The 20,000-nt window shown below is 42.6% G+C and overlaps 2 protein-coding genes across 4 annotated transcripts in view; both read right to left on the bottom strand.

The window, feature by feature from the left end:
- LOC143292044 (carbohydrate sulfotransferase 15-like) overlaps positions 1–1,516 on the bottom strand; it is a 16,853-nt gene extending 15,337 nt beyond the window's left edge. The window contains exon 1 of the mRNA XM_076602215.1: positions 1,385–1,516. The gene's annotated coding sequence lies outside the window, so the exon portion shown is untranslated. The remainder of the gene's footprint in view (positions 1–1,384) is intronic.
- Positions 1,517–7,533: 6,017 nt separating this feature from the next.
- LOC143292876 (uncharacterized) overlaps positions 7,534–20,000 on the bottom strand; it is a 32,879-nt gene continuing 20,412 nt past the window's right edge. Inside the window, exons 11-16 of one of the 3 annotated variants that reach the window (XR_013056694.1) lie at positions 18,272–18,402; positions 17,685–17,738; positions 17,164–17,212; positions 15,329–15,498; positions 12,791–12,883; positions 7,534–8,528 (exon numbers count right to left, since the gene is read on the bottom strand). Coding sequence is in view for 1 of the 3 variants with exons in the window: in XM_076603529.1 (XP_076459644.1) it covers positions 8,517–8,528; positions 15,329–15,501; positions 17,164–17,212; positions 17,685–17,738; positions 18,272–18,402 (419 nt within the window). In the remaining 2 variants the exon portion in view is untranslated. Of the gene's footprint in view, positions 8,529–12,790; positions 12,884–15,328; positions 15,502–17,163; positions 17,213–17,684; positions 17,739–18,271; positions 18,403–20,000 lie in introns of all 3 variants that reach the window. The other 2 variants (XR_013056693.1, XM_076603529.1) reach the window with 2 other exon arrangements.

Below are 20,000 nucleotides of genomic sequence, written 5' to 3'. Positions count from 1 at the left end.
GAGAGAATACGAATACAAGAGAGAACTCAGAACTAAAAACGTTTTTATTCAAGGATTAAGATTTTAGGCATAGCCTATGCTTCCAATCTGTCCTCGCTAATCTACATCTATTACAAATAGCACACACATAAATGAAAGGAAAAGGTTTTCATGCAGAAGGGAGAGACAGGCAGACAGAGACAGAGATAGAGATTATGAATACGAGAGAAGAGAGAGAGAGAGAGAGAGAGAGAGAGATTATAAATATGAGAGCGAGAGAGAGGTTATGAATACGAGAGAGAGACAGAGACAGAGTCAGATTGACACAGAGAGATATATTATGCATAAGAGAAAGAGAGAGATTGGGTGTCCCCAAAAACGTGAACCGCCTTTTGACAAGTTTTTTCTCAGTGACAGAGAAACCGAATTCGTTGAAAATTTTCACACAGTAACCTTTGGGCATAATCGATAAGTCTGCAAAATATCTAAACGAGTCTTGTCAAATTCAAAACCACATGTCAAAAAATCTTAAGCGGCTTCTGCAGAACTAAAAATAGCACATAGAAACACGACAGGCGTTGTATTCGATCACAGACAGTCTGATAAAAGTTACTGATTGTGCGAATCAAATAGGTATGCTGTTAGTCTACAGTAATGCGTTGAGAACCCAAACAGACGACTGAACCGGTTGGAATTGGATCACTTTACTCTTCTATTGTTTATTGTTCATGCATTATTTCACATGCTGATATCAGTTGTACTGCTAAAAGTGTGCTCAGTATTCTAAGATGTGTGTAGTATTCTGTTGTGGTGATTACAGGACAGTCACTTTGACACAGTATAATCTTTACCTAATCTATACTGTCAGTGCACTTTCACTAAATCAGCTTAGCTTTAACCAGTTTAACTGCACTGTTTAAATGTATTAGAAATGTCATTTGCTGTCAGTGTTTGGTCTTCACGCATATGCTTTTTTTTATGTTATGTTGTTGCTTATCCCAAACTGAGAGGTAGTCTTTCCATGTAATATGCATACATGTGCTTTACCTATTCACTTGCATTCCTGACATGTACTTAATGACCTTTGTTTACTTGTGTCTTATCAGTGCACTGTTTTCTCTTTATCTTCTCCTTTTCTCTTTATCTTCTCGTCTTTTCTTTATCTCCTTTTAACTATTGTAAATAAAACAATAGAAAAACACTTTTGTGACTGGCCGTCTAAATGTCCCTGGGCCTGCGCGTGGATCTTTTCTATCCTTTAATACAGTAAATCAGTATTAATTCTTTTGTACCGTCCCCTTTCATAATAATAAACCACTCGGAACCACGGTTACAATAATGATAATAACAATAACAATAATAATAATGATAAGTAGTAGTAGTCAAAATCAAAATCAAAAGTTACCTGTTCCATAGACACACGTATACACGCGCGCGTGCACAAACACCCACACCCCCCCACACAAACACGAGTCAAGAAAATGGGGCTTTGTTCACCACACAATGACTAAACAAGAGGTTCGATATTCCTGCTTTCAAATCACAGCGCTAACTCCCACAGCAAAGTCAGTCAACAAGCGTGGCTGCTTTGAAGCACGCAAAGGTAACAGCCCGCCACACGTTTTGAACCGACAGGTACCCATGTGCAGAGCAAGCATACACACTGACAATGCCATGCGACCGTTTCTTTTGCTTTTTTTTTTTCCAGTGTTTTCCCCCAGTTAACTCTTTCCATACGAGCGGCGAAAGAGGCGACGTTAACAGCGTTTCACCCCAATTACCATCATCAAAATATTGCAAGCGGAAGGCTCTTATACTGAAGACGTGAATGTTGACCAAGAATACCGCAATTCTGACGACGGAAGCTAAAGGTTGGGTCATTCAGACACCCACTGGACATCCGAGGGGTCTGTGTAGAGGAGAAGAGAGGACTGGCCGTACTGAGTGAGTTAATTGTTATCAATTCAAAGCAAACTAAATAGAACGATAGTGATGATGATGATAATGAGAACAACAACAACAACAACAACAAGAACAGGAGCAAGAACAACAAGAACAACAAGAAGAATATAGCTCATATAGCACTTTTCTGAATAAAACATGCTCAATGTGTGTGTGTGTGTGTGTGTGTGTGTGTGTGTGTGTGTGTGTTATCGATTTTCAATTAATTTTAAGCAAAAAAAAAAAAAAAAAAAAAAAAAAAAGATCTGACGTACAACGAGCACTGTAAATTCCACATTGTTCTACAATTGAAAACTGCCATGCAGAGCGAGTTAGTTTCGTCAAGGTGACACAAAGGTGCTGAGAGTATTAGTATCACTGCGCCGCAGGCAGCTGATGGGCAGTTAACAGTCAGAGCCTACGGGGAAAGCACCTTCTCCTCCCTAAAGCCAGATGGCGACTGTGTGCGTGTGTGTGTAGATCGTATAGTTTTCCGTTCGTTCTCACTTGATCAATGATATCTTGTTGCACGGCACAGATTTGCACGCAAGTAGAAATGACCACTGAAAAATTCAGTGTCATCTTGCCGTGTATTTGAACAACAGTGTATTAGAGTTGAAAAATACAAAATCTCGCTGTTGCCCGTTCACGAATCAAAACAACAGACTGGAAGTTTCAGTTTCAGTTTCAGTAGCTCAAGGAGGCGTCACTGCGTTCGGACAAATCCATATACGCTACACCACATCTGCCAAGCAGATGCCTGACCAGCAGCGTAACCCAACGCGCTTAGTCAGGCCTTGAGGGAAAAAAAGGTGAATAAATAATAGATAAGCTTATACAAATAAATAAATAAATAATAACTATAATGTAAAAAATAAATAAATAAATAAGATAACAATGATGATAAATAAGCAAATAGATGTAAAACATGAAGACACACATTCACATATACACCCACACATGCATAACAGATATGCACCGAACATGCAGTTTCACAGATATGAAATCAAATACATATAAACGTACATGAGCTCCAACACACACACACACACACCACACACATTACCCTGCACCTCCTCTACCCCCCTCCTCCACACACTCATTTCTAGTCTACGTATCACAGCTTCCACGGCACACACACACACACACACACACACACACACAGATGAACACTTACTGAGACTGGAGAAGACAGTGGAATATACAGTTGTACTAGCTACATTCATGCATTTTGAGCAACTGCTCTGAGGAAACTCACTGTCATGAGCTTGGACAACATAGTCTCCTACTCCTCCTCCTCCTTCTTCTTCTTCTTCTTCTTCACCGAATTCTCCTCCTCTTCTTTCTTTTTGTTTTTTTCTGTAGGCCTACGTTTTATTTACCCGCTTTTTTTTTTTTTTCTTTTTCCAGCGCAAGACAGCGACATATACAAGGAGCAAAGACTTGATGTTGTTTGCCGTTATTTTACCTAAGACTGCGAAACAAAACAAAATTATTCATTACTACGAATATCAATGCCAAGGAGACAGTTTCTCCCAAATGTGTTGACCCATGAATATTGTCGCCCGCGACATTAGTTTGCTCAGGGGCGACCAGTTGTGTTGTCATTTCCACCTCTGGACTATCCTTCCCTCCAGCAAAGCAGGGAGCGTGGATGGTTAAATGCTATCGATAACAGAGAGGACGGAAGGGGATGGAAAGGGATAAATTTGAGGGAGGGGACGTTGGTGATTGGGGAGGTGGGGGTGGTGGGGGTGGGGAGGGGGAGAGAAGTGAGGAGATGGTGTGGCGGTGGAAGGAAGGATGGTGGTGGAAGGGGGGGGGGGGAGTATCGACGTGGTTGCCTTGTTTATACAGCACACAACAAAAAAAGTCATTGACTGTCCAATACACTCACGTCGTCCTGTTTGATGTACTGGTATCTGGCCCCGCCCTACAGCAATCTTTTCCCTTCCCAATGTGCTTTTTATCTCTTTTTTTTTTTTTTTTTTTTTTTTTCTGCACCGTCATCGCATTTTGCCTGGATACACAAACCAGCCGACCTGGAGGAATAATATCTTCTTTTGGTGTTCTGTACGGCGTCCCGCTGACTCTTCACTTCGTTAATTTAACTCTCTCCATACGAACGGCGAAAGAGACGACGTTAACAGCGTTTCATCCCAATTACCATCATCAAAATATTGCAAGCGGAACGCTCTTATACTGAAGAGGTGAATGTTGACAAAGAATACCACAATTCTGACGACGGAAGCTAAAGGTTGGGTCATTGACACACCCACTGGACATCCGAGGGGTCTGTGTAGAGGAGAAGAGAGGACTGGCCGTACTGAGTGAGTTAAAGGAGATCATCTTTCACCGCTGTCTCTTTCGACTCACAGCGTCTCCTGAACCCCTCTCTTCAAAGCAACACCCCCCACCCCCCCACCCCCAGCCCCCGCAGCTCCCCCCCCCCCCACCCCTTCCTCTTCAGTCCTGATGGACTTGTAATGTGCCCGACTAGGAAGTAAAAGTAAGTGTCCATGGGTTCGAATCTTGCACAGACCAGGTTTCCACTCCCCAGTCTGTTCTCGCTGGGACTAAGCGGTTGTTGTTGTCAGAAAGGAGGGCTTTTTTTTTGCCTCCAGAAATTATTTAACACGTATCACCAGCTGCAAATGTTGTTGTTGTTGTTGTTGTTTTTAAGTTATGTATTGCAAAAATGTTCTTGATTAAAGTTAGCTAGTTATGTGTTAAATAGTCCAGTTGTTTGTTTATTGTAGGTCCCTACATAATCCTCTTTTCAAATGATAATGTATAGAAGTATTGCGTACAATATTGGATTATTGATTAATTTTCTGTCCTAATCCCGCTTCCCCCATACCCCCTCTCACACACACCCTTCCAATATTATGGGTTTTTTTTCTTTCTCCAGTTACCAACACTCACCCTCTCCATTTTATATTTTGTACTCTGTCTTTTCCACATTCTGCTCTCTCTCTCTCTCTCTCTCTCTCTCTCTCTACCTTCCTCAGTGCCCTCCCTCCCCTCCACCTCACCTGCCTCCTTTTCAGTTGAATAGTTCTTCCCCTGCCATTGATTTTCAGTAATGACAATTTCTTAGTGATAATGATAATAATCGTGATGATAGAAATGATAATGATAATAGTAGTAATGATAATGATGATGATAATATCAATCATACGAACAGACTATGAATAAATAAAGGGCTTGGGAGGTGAAAAAGTCACACGTTGTCTTGTTTGTTTTTGTTTTGTTTTTTTATTCTGGTGTCTAGCCCTTCCGAACGGCATCCTTCCACACCCGATTGTAATTTGTTTTCTTTCTTCGTTTGAGCAGCAGATGAGAATGTCGTTAATCGGATGTCCAGTGGGTGTCTGAATGACCCAACCTTTAGCTTCCGTCGTCAGAATTGTGGTATTCTTTGTCAACATTCACGTCTTCAGTATAAGAGCCTTCCGCTTGCAGTATTTTGATGATGGTAATTGGGGTGAAACGCTGTTAGCGTCGTCTCTTTCGCCGTTCGTATGGAGAGAGTTAAGCAGTGTCCTGAAAAAACTGCGCTCAAGAGAATATCTGAATCTATTTGTGTTAACCAAACACAGTTCACACACACGCACACACACAGACACACAGACACAGACACAGACACACACACACACACACACACTCTCTCTCTCTCTCTCACACACACACACCGGCACACACACACATACCTCAAAATTGCGTACTCCAAATCGATTGTATCTTCGACACGACGTGTTTCACACACACAAACACACATACACACACACGCACACAACAGCCTTTTGTTGTGTGCGACGCTATCGAATTTGAACAGCTGGCGCGCCAGTTATTTCTTTAATAGTTCCTACACATTCTTCTCCGATTACAGCTTTCAACCACGGTCGTTGAAGCAACAGGTTTCATTCATTTTCTTTCTTTTCCATCTATTTCAAGTCAAGTTAACGGCACGTGGAGCAAGATGGCAAAATGGTTAAGACATGTATCTCCACTGACATACAGTGTCCGTGAGGGTCGGAGTTCGAATTCCGCTCTCTCTCTCTCTCTCTCTCTCCCCCCATCTTCCGTAACTTTGACTGTAAAATGAAACTGAGCGTCTCGCCATTCGGATGAGATGATAAACCGAGGTGCAGCACGTACTTGGTGCACTTAAAAAGAACCCATGGCAACAAACCTATTGTCCCCTGGGCAAAATTCTGTGAAAGAAATCCAGCTCTCACAGGGAAGCAAGTACGTGCATGCAGTCAAGGCCTGACTGAGTGCGTTGGGTAATGCTGCTGTCAGGCATCTGCCTACCAGATGTGATGTAGCGTATATGGATTTGTCCGAGCGCAGCGGCGCCTCCTCGAGAAACTGAAACTGAAACTGAAACTGCACGTGGTCATGATCTTCCGCAGTCAGTTCAGGTTTCAAGTAACCCCATATGCATACGCATACGCACACACACACGCGCGCGCGCGCATGCACACACACATACACACACAAACACACGCGCACACACACACACACACACACACACACACACACACACACACACACACTTGTTTCACACACACTTCACCCAATAAACACACTATCACACACACACACACACACACACACACACACACACACACACACACACACACACACACAGCATTTTACTGCGTATTAGCCGATTGATTTTGTGTAATGTCTGTGTCTGTGGGCGTCTTGCAAGAATGAATGCAGGTATGTCGATGTATTGGATACTATATGTGCCTACGTGTTCGCATTTCTGAGGGTGCAAGTGTGCATGTTTGTTACCTGCCTGCGTGCGTTCGAATGTATGCGCACGCACGCGTGTTGCTGTCCGTGAACGTGTATGTGTACGTACGCGCATATCAGTGAATGAATGCGCATGAGTTTCTGAACGTGGATGTGCTGACGTAATCATAAGCAAGTTCTTTTAGTCTGTGTGTGTGTGTGTGTGTGTGTGTGTGTGTGTGTGTGTGTGTGTGTGTGTCTGTCTGTCTGTGTCTGTGAGACAAAGACAGAGAGACAGTGTATGTGAGCGAGCGAGCGAGAAAAAGAGAGAGCATGTGAATGTGAATGTGAAAGTGAAAGTGAGTGTGTGTGTGTGCGTGTGTGCGTGTGTGTGTGTGTGTGTGTGTGTGTGTGTGTGTGCGCGCGCGTGCGCGCACGTGAATGACAGATAACGTATGATTATGTGTCTGGTAAAGACCAGAATCTGTATCATCAAAACCCGACGCACTAAGTGTAGAAATTTTTCTTTTATTATCACATCAATAAAAAGTATAAAGCAATAAGTATATTCAACATTTCTTAAGTAAAAATAAAACAACAACAAAAAACAAAGAAAGGTATCTAAGCTATTAGGCACTAAAGGAATTCTTCTGGCATTCATGATCTAGGTAAACAATGAAAGTTAGTTGGGGTTTTTTTTCTGGAGGTTACATACATCAAGGCAGCTTCCCTCCCCCCCTCCTTTTTTTTTTCACCGTACATCTTTACACGTAGGCAAAGCAGATAGGTACGCACGTACGTACTCCTCTCCCCCCCCCCCCCCCCCCCCCCCCACCAACCCCCTCCATGCCTCCCCTCCTCCCGCCCGCCCCAATCTTCCATTTTAAATACAAGTCAATCTTTTGCACTTTCCAAAACCAAAAGAGATACGTACGTACGCACGCACAGGCACAAACAGACAGACAGACGCACGCACATATACACTGTTACACACACTCAGTTTTCTGAGCTTTTATCCTACTGCTGCTACTTTAAGATAGATTTTTTTTTTTTTTTTTTGTTCAACGGAAGAAAAAAGGAAACGCCCATTAAGGCATCATGTCTCTCTCTCTCTCTCTCTCTCTCTGTGTGTGTGTGTGTGTGTGTGTGTGTGTGTGTGTGTGTGTGTGTGTGTTTGACGCGTGCATGTATGTTAGCATTCGCAATGCTAAAAGAAATTAAAAGAAGAAAAAAAAAATACTGAGCGAAAACTTTTACCCTGTCTCCACCCCTTTAAGCTCCTCCAGCTCCTAACTGCCCCACTCTCTCTCTCTCTCTCTCTCTCTCTCACACACACACACACACACACACACACACACACACACATGCACACACTTACACTTACATTGGTTTCTCTCCGCGTATTAACAGCCCAAAGAACGATGGTCATTAGGGAAGCGCTGCGCACTAACCCTATATACACCAATCACACTGACAACTAAATCCCTACTATCACTAGTCACCTACTTTTACACAGTGTGTAATGATATGATATGATATGATATGATATGAACGACACAGTCTTCCAAGCTGCGGGCGATAACAATGATTACGACGACAACGACATGAACTCTCCTTTTTTCTAGGCCTGCTGAAGAAGAAAAGGATGATCAACGTCGTCATGACAACGATGTGATCGACGACGATGATGAAGGTTTCGATGCTGAAGATGAAAGACCTTGGTTGGAAGCAAGGGGTCTCTAGATGCAGGAATGTCGCAGATCTATTCAAATTATGCTCTGATGTGATTTATGATGGTCTCCTCCTCCTCCTCCTCCTCCGCCTCCTCCTCTTCCTTCCAGTCGTCCAGATCACATGTGTGTCTGCAACAGAAATGGTCGGGTCAAGTTCATAAGTTGTCAACAGGAGTTAACTTGATTAATTAACTGCTGCTGTTCGTAGTTGTGGTGATGGTGACGTTGACAGCTTTCGTGCAATGATGATGAATGGTCATAGCAACAGCAGCAGCAGCAGTACTGGTGTTAGTTTGTACTGAGTAGTTGTAGTTGTAGTAGTAGCAGCAGCAGCTGTAGCAGTATTGGTGTTAGTTTGTACTGAGGAGTAGTTGTTGTTGTAGTAGCAGTAGCAGCAGCAGCAGCAGTAGCAGTATTGGTGTTAGTTTGTACTGAGTAGTAGTTGTAGTTATAGTAGTAGCAGCAACAGCAGTAGCAGTATTGGTGTTAGTTTGTACTGAGTAGTAGTAGTTGTTCTTGTAGTAGTAGCAGCAGCAGCAGTAGCAGTAGCAGTATTGGTGTTAGTTTGTACTGAGTAGTAGTTGTTGTAGTAGCAGTAGCAGCTGCAGCAGTAGCAGTATTGGTGTTAGTTTGTACTGAGTAGTAGTTGTAGTTATAGTTGTAGCAGCAACAGCAGCAGCAGTATTGGTGTTAGTTTGTACTGAGTAGTAGTTGTTGCTGTAGCAGCACTAGCTGCAGCAGTATTAGTGTTAGTTTGTACTGAGTAGAAGTTGTAGTTGTAGTAGTAGCAGCACTAGCTGTAGCAGTATTGGTGTTAGTTTGTACTGAGTAGTAGTTGTAGTAGTAGTAGTAGTAGCAGCAGCAGCAGCAGCAAAAGCAGTAGCAGTATTGGTGTTAGTTTGTACTGAGTAGTAGTTGTAGTAGTAGTAGTAGTAGCAGCAGCAGCAGCAGCAGCAGCAAAAGCAGTAGCAGTATTGGTGTTAGTTTGTACTGAGTAGTAGTTGTTGTAGTAGCAGTAGCAGCAACAGCAGTAGCAGTATTGGTGTTAGTTTGTACTGAGTAGTAGTTGTTGTAGTAGCAGTAGCAGCACTAGCTGTAGCAGTATTGGTGTTAGTTTGTACTGAGTAGTAGTTGTTGTAGTAGCAGTAGCAGCAACAGCAGTAGCAGTATTGGTGTTAGTTTGTACTGAGTAGTAGTAGTTGTTCTTGTAGTAGTAGCAGCAGCAGTAGCAGTAGCAGTATTGGTGTTAGTTTGTACTGAGTAGTAGTAGTTGTTCTTGTAGTAGTAGCAGTAGCAGCAGCAGCAGTAGCAGTATTGGTGTTAGTTTGTACTGAGTAGTAGTTGTAGTAGTAGCAGTAGCAGCAAAAGCAGTAGCAGTATTGGCGTTAGTTTGTACTGAGTAGTAGTTGTAGTAGTAGCAGTAGCAGCAGCAGCAGTAGCAGTATTGGTGTTAGTTTGTACTGAGTAGTAGTTGTTGTTGTAGTAGCAGTAGCAGCAAAAGCAGTAGCAGTATTGGCGTTAGTTTGTACTGAGTAGTAGTTGTAGTAGTAGTAGTAGTAGCAGCAGCAGCAGCAGCAGCAGCAAAAGCAGTAGCAGTATTGGCGTTAGTTTGTACTGAGTAGTAGTTGTAGTAGTAGTAGTAGTAGTAGCAGCAGCAGCAGCAAAAGCAGTAGCAGTATTGGTGTTAGTTTGTACTGAGTAGTAGTTGTAGTAGTAGCAGCACTAGCAGCAGCAGTAGCAGTATTGGTGTTAGTTGATGTACTGAGTAGTAGTTGTTGTTGTAGTAGTAGCAGTAGCAGTATTGGTGTTAGTTGATGTACTGAGTAGTAGTTGTTGTTGTAGTAGTAGCAGTAGCAGTATTGGTGTTAGTTCATGTACTGAGTAGTAGTTGTTGTTGTAGTAGCAGCAGCAGCAGCAAAAGCAGTAGCAGTATTGGTGTTAGTTCATGTACTGAGTAGTAGTTGTAGTAGTAGTAGTAGCAGCAGCAGCAGCAAAAGCAGTATTGGTGTTAGTTTGTACTGAGTAGTAGTTGTAGTAGTAGTAGTAGCAGCAGCAGCAGCAGTAGCAGTATTGGTGTTAGTTTGTACTGAGTAGTAGTTGTAGTAGTAGTAGTAGCAGCAGCAGCAGCAAAAGCAGTAGCAGCATTGGTGTTAGTTTGTACTGAGTAGTAGTTGTAGTAGTAGTAGTAGCAGCAGCAGCAGCAAAAGCAGTATTGGTGTTAGTTTGTACTGAGTAGTAGTTGTAGTAGTAGTAGTAGCAGCAGCAGCAGCAAAAGCAGTAGCAGCATTGGTGTTAGTTTGTACTGAGTAGTAGTGGTTGTTGTTTTGTTGCAGGTGGTGATCGTGGTAGTGGTGGTGGTAGTTTGTATTGAAAAGAAGGACTTGTATTTGGTCGTAGTGGTGGGCTTTTTCTTTTCTTTTTTTCTTTTTTTTAAATTTTTATAATAATAATCCGTGTGTGTAACTGCATGTGTGAGTTTGAAAGGGTATTACTTAACGTAACCAATCGATAGCTTTTTGTTGCATTTTTTTTTTATCGCTCTGCACGAAAATATTGCCAGTTGATTTAAAGATTATTTTATGTTCATTCGTATCTGTTGTCTCTCCATTTATCTGTATTCTTACTTTATGAAAAAACAACAACAAAAAACTATGCCTTTAAAAAGAATCTAAGGAGATGAAAGAACAAGCATGAGCATTAGCAGCAGCAGTAGCAGTAGTAGTAGCAACTGTTGTAAATGTAACAAAGTTATTTTTGTTTCGCTAATGTGGAAGTTGTTGTCGTTGTCATTATGACTTGTTGTTATCACTTTCGACAGCTGAGCGCGTTTCTGCTGGGGTTGTTATTAATCCTTGTTAATGACGCTCTTTTGATTTGATTTGCTCCCCCCCCCCTCCCCCCCCAACCATACCCCCACCCCCGCCACTACTTCTTTACAGCAGCACCTACCACTTATCTGTTTATTTTTGTAAGAGTTTTACAACAGTCACAACTACGACTACTACTACTACTACTACTACTACTACTACTGCTGCTGCTGCTATTACTACTAGTACTACTAGTACTAGTACTAGTACTACTACTGCTGCTGCTGCTGCTACTACTACTATTACTGCTACTACTGTTGCTGCTACTGCTGCTGCTGCTGCTGCTACTGCTATTGCTGCTACTGCTACTACTACTACTATTACTACTACAACAAGTACTGTTGCTGCTGCTACTACTACTTGTCTACTACTATTACTACTGCTGCTGCTACTACTACTTGACTATTACTACTACTACTACTGGTGCGGATGCTGCTACCACCACCACCACTACTCTAGCAGTGCTTACAGCAACAACTATTACAACTAGCGACTGTTTTCCAATGCTGGTAATGAGAATTTTACAGCAGGTACTATAAACTACTGTCACCGCCGTTACAACCACAGCTAGACTGTTTTCCAACGTGGGTAGGAAAAGTGTTTTACCAAACAAGAGTTACTGCAACGACAACCACCACCATTATTCTAGCAGCGATTACAGCAACAATGATTACAATTAGACTGTTTTCCATCGCGGTCAGTGTTGTTTTACCAAACAAGAGTTACCGCTACTACAACCACCCTTTATATGATAGTCAGTCGTGTCCGACAATGACCATCAGAACAGCAGAGGAGGCAACTGCTGTTCCGACTATTTGGGCTAGAATTTGATTTTAGTGGAGAGTGTCTTGCCCAAGTTAACTCTCGGCCAAGAGGGTTTTAGGACAGTCGGCGTTGGGATGGTTCCCAAAGGCCAACCAGCCCACAAGGCTGCAGCACTAAGAGCCAGTGCAATTTTGCCTCCAAGTTTGAGAGTCATAGTCCTTCACAAAAAGACTAAGCTGTAAATGATTTCCCATTGACAGGAGAAACCATTGATAATACAACCACCCACCATTACTCTAACAACTCATGCAACAACCACAATAGTGGCCTAGAGGTAACGCGTCCGCCTAGGAAGCGAGAGAGAATCTGAGCGCGCTGGTTCGAATCACGGCTCAGCCGCCGATATTTTCTCCCCCTCCACTAGACCTTGAGTGGTGGTCTGGACGCTAGTCATTCGGATGAGACGATAAACCGAGGTCCCGTGTGCAGCATGCACTTAGCGCACGTAAAAGAACCCACGGCAACAAAAGGGTTGTTCCTGGCAAAATTCGGTAGAAAAATCCACTTCGATAGGAAAAACAAATAAAACTGCACGCAGGAAAAAATACAAAAAAAAATGGGTGGCGCTGTAGTGTAGCGACGCGCTCTCCTGGGGAGAGCAGCCCGAATTTCACACAGAGAAATCTGTTGTGATAAAAAGAAATACAAATTCAAATACAAATACTACAAAAAGACTGTTTTCCGACGCTGCTTCCCTACCGTTACAATGAAGGGTGTGGGTGGAAGGTACAGGTAGGCCCGGGTGATGGTGAGTGCTTAGAGGGCAGCGTTCCCGTTTCTGCCTGAAGCACTCTGTGAGAGACAGACAGGCAGACAGACAGTGAGACAGACAGACAGACAGACAGGGTCACATTCAGAAACGAAAGGGTCTGTCTTCGTTTTGTTTCTTCTTGTTGTGTTGTTGTTTTTAACAGTTTTCATCTGGCTTGATCACGTTATCATATGGGATTTTGTGTGTGTGTGTGTGTGTGTGTGTGTGTGTGTGTGTGTGTGTGTGTGTGTGTGTGTGTGTGTGTGTGTGTGTGTGTGTGTGTGTGTGTGTGTGTACATACATGTTCAAATAGTTTAAATAAACAAAGTGGTGGTAAACAGAATTTTACCAACACACACACACACACACACACACACACACACACACACACACACACACACACACACACAGTGATGTGCTCATTTTAAAATAACATACCCTATTGTAATGTGCTTTGAGCCTTTGGGAAAAGCGCAATATGAACATATCTTCTGTTTTTTTTTTTTTTTTTTTTTTTTTTTTTTTTTTTTTTTTAGTGCACTTCTGTATTTATGCATCTGTAGGAAACACAAGAGAGGGGTGTCTGTCTGTCTGTCTGTCCACTGTCATCTCTAAATTAAAACACTGGTCCTTTCTTTCATTTAAAAGAGAGAGAGAGGGGGGGCAGGGGCGGGGGGTGGGGGGGAACGAATGAAGGGAAACGTAAAGCTTCACTGTGGATCGTAAAGTGTTCGCGTTTGTGTGGCAGTGTAAGTTCTGCTCGAGTGTGTGTGGTTCCGTCGGGCTTTCGTGCCGCGTGATAGATTCGCGAAAGTGAAGGAAACCTTTAAATGAAACAATCTGTTGTCGAAGTTGTTGTCGTTGTTGTTGTTGATATTCTTCATCATCATCATCATCATCATCACCTTCTTCTTCTTCTTGTCCTCCTCCTCCTCTTCATCATCATCATCATCATCTTCTTCTTCTTCTCATCATCATCATCATCATTATTATTATTATTATTATTATCATTATAATTATTATTATCATTTACTTGTTTTTCTTTTCTTCTTTTTCTTTTCTATTATAGTTTTCACTGTCTGATGTCGTTTATCTTATGATTAATAATACAAACACACGTGTGTGTGTGTGTGTGTGTGTGTGTGTGTGTGTGTGTGTGTGTGTGTGTGTGTGTGTGTGTGTGTGTCTGTGTCTGTCTGTCTGTCTGTCTGTCTCTTTTTCTGTCAATCTGTCTGTCTGTGTTAGTAGATTTCGTTGTTTGTTTAACAAGGGACTTAAAGCGTACTGTTTTTAAAACAAGGTATTAGACCTGATTATTTCCCTGTACTCGCCAGCTGCATGTTGACTATCTTACGCTCGTATTAAAGCAGATATTCACGTCTTTAAGTAATTTCCTGTAACTGTATTTAGAGGGTTGTTTTTTTGTTGTTTTTTTTGTTTTTGTTTGTTTGTTTTGTTTTTCTTCCAAATTTCACCTACATTTTTTACCCTCATTTGCCCAGTTTCCCCCAACCCTCCATTCACCCACATCTCCCACGCCTTCTCACCGATAATACTCAGATGTATTCATAAATACTTTCACAAAATGTCTTCAATCACCGATATGTGTGACGGGACATTAAACAAGAAATTCCTCCATATTCACGTCTCTATGTTTATATAAGAAAGTAAGCTTCTGTAATTGTTTTGTTATTTGTATTCCGATTCGATACTGATCCGGGTGCCGCAATATTGTGACCAACCAACAAACAAACGTTTGTAATTCGGATAGTGATTTAATGTCGAGTAATCATTCACTTGTTAAAACTCGCGCAAAACTACTACTACTACTATTCGTTACTACTGCTGCTGCTGCTGCTGCTGCTACTACTACTACTGCTACACACACACACACACACTACTACTACTACTACTACTACTACACACACACACACACACACACACTGACTTCTTTGTGTGTGTGTGTGTGTGTGTGAGACAGAGGTTGTGTGTGTTTGTTGTTGTTGTTGTTGTTGTTGTGTGTGTGTGTGTGTGTGTGTGTGTGTGTGTTCTCGCTCTCAGAGATGCACTGACGGAGAAATAGACAAGAGAGTGAGTGAGAGAGAGAGAGAGAGAGAGAGAAGTTTTGACATTTCATTGTCATTACTACCTGCTGGGGTTTATATTGACAAGGGGGTGATGAGGGTTAATCCTTATATCCCCTTAAGTGCAAAACGAACATTCTGTTATTTAGCGTTTCATTAACAAACAAACGAACCAAAAATTTCAAAATACCTGGAAATACATTAAAGAAGCCGAAGAAAAATAATAGAATCTAAATGATATAATCAAGCTCGACCATCCATTCTGACAGTGATTTTTTTTTTTTTTTTTTTTTTTCAAAATTAGACCGAGAGACAGACAGAGAGAGAGACAGAGACAGAAAGAGAGAAGGGGTCAGGGAGGAGGGAGGGAAGGAAGGGGGACTGAAAAGGGGGACCACTGACCAGGGTGACGTCATTGCTCCGTGACGTGGCCGGCCGGGAGCGACGCAGGAAGCAGAAGAAGGTCAAGGCCAGACAGAGCACGAAGGCGGCCAGTATGGCCACCACCACGATCAGGGCCATCACCGGCTCGCTGTACTTGTCCTCGCTGTTGCCGCTGTCCGCTTTGCTGTCTGCTGTTAGGAGCAACATTAGCATCATCATCATCATCATCAATAATAATAACAATAAGAAATGTTAATGATAATAGTGATGGTAATGATAATAATAATAATAACAGTAAATGAGAAGAAGAAGAATGATACTACTGATAATGATAATGATGATGATGATGACGATGATGATGATGATGATATTATAATAATAATAACAATAATAATGATATAATAACAACAGCAACAACAACAATCATCATCATCATCATCACCACCACCACCACCACCTGCTGCTGCTGCTGTTGCTGTTCGACTTGGTGTCTGCTGTTAAGAACAACATCATCATCAACAACAACAACAACAACAATAATACTAATCATCTTCTTCAACATCATCATCATCATCATTATCTGCTGCTGCTGCTGCTGCTGCTGCCGCCATTATTCATCATCATCATCATCATCATCGTCACTATCATCATGTTGATTTCTTTGTGCTTAAGAAGGGACCTAAATCATACTCTTTAGGTAACAAGCTTGGTTGTTTCCCTTTACCCGTCGACTGCACGTTGACGATCTTTTCGAACAAGATCTATCCGAGAAGAAATTCACGTCGCTATGTGTTATGTCAGTAACTCAAAAAGCTAAATAGTATCCATTACGCACGTTACCTTCTTTTAACAAAGGGTACAAAGGGATCAAAGGCTTGCATTAGTGATCTTCAGTAGCAGCGCTAACTGAAGTTTGGTTCGCGTTGAAGATTGTCCCAAGTTTGCGTGGGACATTTCTGAACGCCAAGACAACTATAAGGCACTGCATGCTACGATCGCTCATACAACCCGGCTCAGAGCGCTAGGAATTAAGACCAATGAGGGGGTCTGGGTGTGTGTGTGGGTGGGGGGGGGGAGGGGGGGGTTACAAAAAAGTAACAAGACATGGCACTATAATCAAATATATACTAATCAAATAATTTTTCTTAATTCTTTCTGTTTTTACATTAAGAATACCAGTTATTACCTGCAGTGTGTGGATGTATGTATGAAACGGTGTATGTGATATTTTTTTTACATTTGTGTCTTCGTAATATTCGTCAGTAAAAGCTGTTGTTGACTTTTACAGTTATGGTCCCCATGTTGTTTACTTGTCTATGTTGTGATAATGCACCTGACCAAATTTCTCCAGTTGAAGATAATAAAGTTATTCTTATTCTTATTCTTATTAAGACTGACAAAACAGAACGGGCTCTCACTCACGCAAAGCACATGACAAAGAGAGTCAGAGACACAAGAGGTGGGAGACGAGAACACCACGGGACCGCCGGAGACAAAGTCGTGGGAAAAACACTGAGATCGAGATACGCCGAAAAGAAAGGAAGGAAGAAAGAAAGAAAGACTGAGAGAGAGAGAGAGAGAGAGAGAGAGAGAGAGAGAGAGAGAGAGAGACAGCCACACACCGAGTTGCGGGAACACTGAGGGAAGAGTGGAAAAGGAGAGGGATACAAAGACAGAGACGGAGACAGACACAGAGAAACAGTGAGAGACCTAGACAGACAGACAGACAGACAGACAGAGAGTGAGTGAGAGAGAGAGAGAGAGAGAGAGAGAGAGAGAGAGAGAGAGAGAGAGAGAGAGAGAGAGAGAGAAGAGACCAAGATACGAAGAAACAGGCAGGGGGAGAAACTCACTCTGTCCTTGTGCAGACGAGGTTCCGGACGCACACGCATCATTAGGATCCTGTGTGAGAAAAACAACAACGCAGCAATGTGGGTTGTTTTTTTTTTTTTTTTTTTTAAGAACACACACACACACACACACACACACACACACACACACACACACACACACACACACAGGTATAAAAGCATAGTGTATAATTATGCACCTCCCTTTACAGACAGATACAGACAGAGAGAGAGAGAGAATGAGGGGGTGGGGGGCAGAAAGAGAGAGAGAGAGAGAGAGAGAGAGAGAGAGAGAGACGCATATACTCACGTTCAAACACAAAGGCAAGTACAAACTCAAGCGCGCACTCTCGCATGCAAAGCACAAATGCAAAGACATACAGAGAAAGCGATTTTTGGTGTGATTGGGTGTGTGTGTTGTGGAGGGAGGGGGCGGAGGGGAGGGAGGGGGGCAAGGGGGAGGAGGGTAGGGGAGGGACCTTGGATCCATTTCAGATACAGACGGCAGAACGGGCAATACTCACCTCGAAGAAAATCATGGCGACCTCAAATCGTTTCTGTGCTGACTGCTCCTCTGCCTGAAAAAAATAAAATAAAATAAAATAATTAAAATAAAAAAATAAATAAATTCTTAAATTTTACAAAAATGTTACTTTTTCCATCGTTTTCTTTCTCGTCATGGGATATATATATATATATATATATATATATATATATATATATATATATATATACATACGAGTCGGTTCTTTTTGTAAACTCCGTTATTCTCGGGGCTAAAACATCCAAGAACAATTGTACTCATATATCATGATATAAACAGTATGATCATTGTCCGTAATTGTACTCATATATCATGATATAAATAGTATGATCCGTTTGAGATACAAGCGTTCCGCCTTGCATTTTTGCAAACCAGCTCATTACACATACAATGGTAATATTACTGTTATTTCCTCAAAGACGAATACCGACAGATGGCAACCACTACCGTTGTTTCTTCGGCACCACTACTGTACTGCTGCTGCTGCTGCTACTACTATTATTGCTACTGCTACTACTACCTCTGTTAGTAATATTGCTACCATTGGCTTGAGTGAAGCCTGTCTACCTGGAGGAAGATCTCGAAGCCATGGCTGACGGTGGTGGTGGTGGTGGGAGTGATGACGGCAGCGTACTCTTCTCCCTTGCCTGTAGCGGAAGTGGTGACAGTGAACATGCTCTCCAGACCCGGTGGGATCGCTGAAAACAATCCGTCAGGGTATCGGTCAGTCAGGGATACTCCCAAACCCGTCCATCCACCCAGCCACCCATCTGTTGTCCATCTGTCTATCATTCTGTCCGTTCCAGCAACAATCACTTGTTGGAAAATCACACCCAGAATGATGACTCAGCAGCAGTGCAGGGTCCACTCTGGTGAAGCCTCAGGGCGGCTTGCTTTGTGGACTGCTGGCACTAGGACTTTGGCGTACTAGCCGGGGGTATGGCTGCGTGCATTGGGTTCCCGATGAGTGGCAAGGAAGCGAGAGCGGAGGGGAGGGGGGGGGGGGTTGTATTTGTATTTGTATTTCTTTTTATCACAACAGATTTCTCTGTGTGAAATTCGGGCTGCTCTCCCCAGGAAGAGCGCGTCGCTATAATACAGCGCCACCCTTTTTTTTTCTTTTTTCTTTTTTTTTTCCTGCGTGCAGTTTTATTTGTTTTTCCTATCGAAGTGGATTTTTCTAGAGAATTTTGCCAGGAGCAACCCTTTTGTTCCCGTGGGGTTTTTTACGTGCGCTAAGTGCATACTGCACACGGGACCTCGGTTTATCGTCTCATCCGAATGACTAGCGCCCTGACCACCACTCAAGGTCTAGTGGAGGGGGAGAAAATATCGGCGGCTGAACCGTGATTCGAACCAGCGCGCTCAGATTCTCTCGCTTCCTATGCGGACGCGTTACCTCTAGGCCATCACTCCACAGGTGGTGATGTCGCTGAGAAAGCAACAAATCCCCATCCTCCCATCTATCCATCCATCCATATACGGTTCTCCCGGCTCTGTGTTTAAACTGCTGTGTCCGTTGTCTCTGTGACAGATTCGTCCGTGTATCGTTCACTTGTCTGACTATCAGTGGAACGAGCGACGAACCAAATATTCATCCAACCAACCAACCAGCCTTGAAATCAATCGAGTCCATTGACCAGCCACGCTGGTGAACATGCAGTCAGGCAGGCTAGCTGGCTGTGTGAGTCAATATTAGATAGTCAGCATGTTATAATAAGCACAATAATTATAATCAAACAACATAATGAAGCACGTGTGCGTACTAGAAGTCTCCCCCATCTCCTCCTCCTCCTACACACACACACACACACACGCACGCACGCACAATCTAATATCACTACTTCTGTTATTGTAATTGTATTATTGTATGATATTGTATGATCACTTAGAGTGGAAAGACACAAAACTGAATACTACTACTACTACTACTACTACAACTACTACTGTACACATCTGATATCACATAGAATGGAAAGATGTAAACTTGAAGACTGCTGCTGCTGCTTCTACTACCACTACTGTTGCGACGATTACTGCTACCACTACCATACACATCTAATATCACTTGCTGCTGCTGCTGCTGATCATGATGATGATGATTAAGATGCTGCTGCTGCTGCTGCTGCTATTACTACTACACATCTAATATCACTTGGAATGAAAAGACGTAGAACTGAAGACTATTGCTGCTGCTGCTGCTGCTGCTGCTGCTACTACTACTACATCTCCGTCTCTCTCTCTCTCTCTCTCTCTCACACACACACACACACACACACACACACACACACACACA

Source organism: Babylonia areolata, chromosome 18, assembly GCF_041734735.1.
Source record: "Babylonia areolata isolate BAREFJ2019XMU chromosome 18, ASM4173473v1, whole genome shotgun sequence".
Classification (NCBI taxonomy): domain Eukaryota; kingdom Metazoa; phylum Mollusca; class Gastropoda; order Neogastropoda; family Buccinidae; genus Babylonia; species Babylonia areolata.
This window is presented reverse-complemented; position numbering and strand designations above follow the sequence as displayed.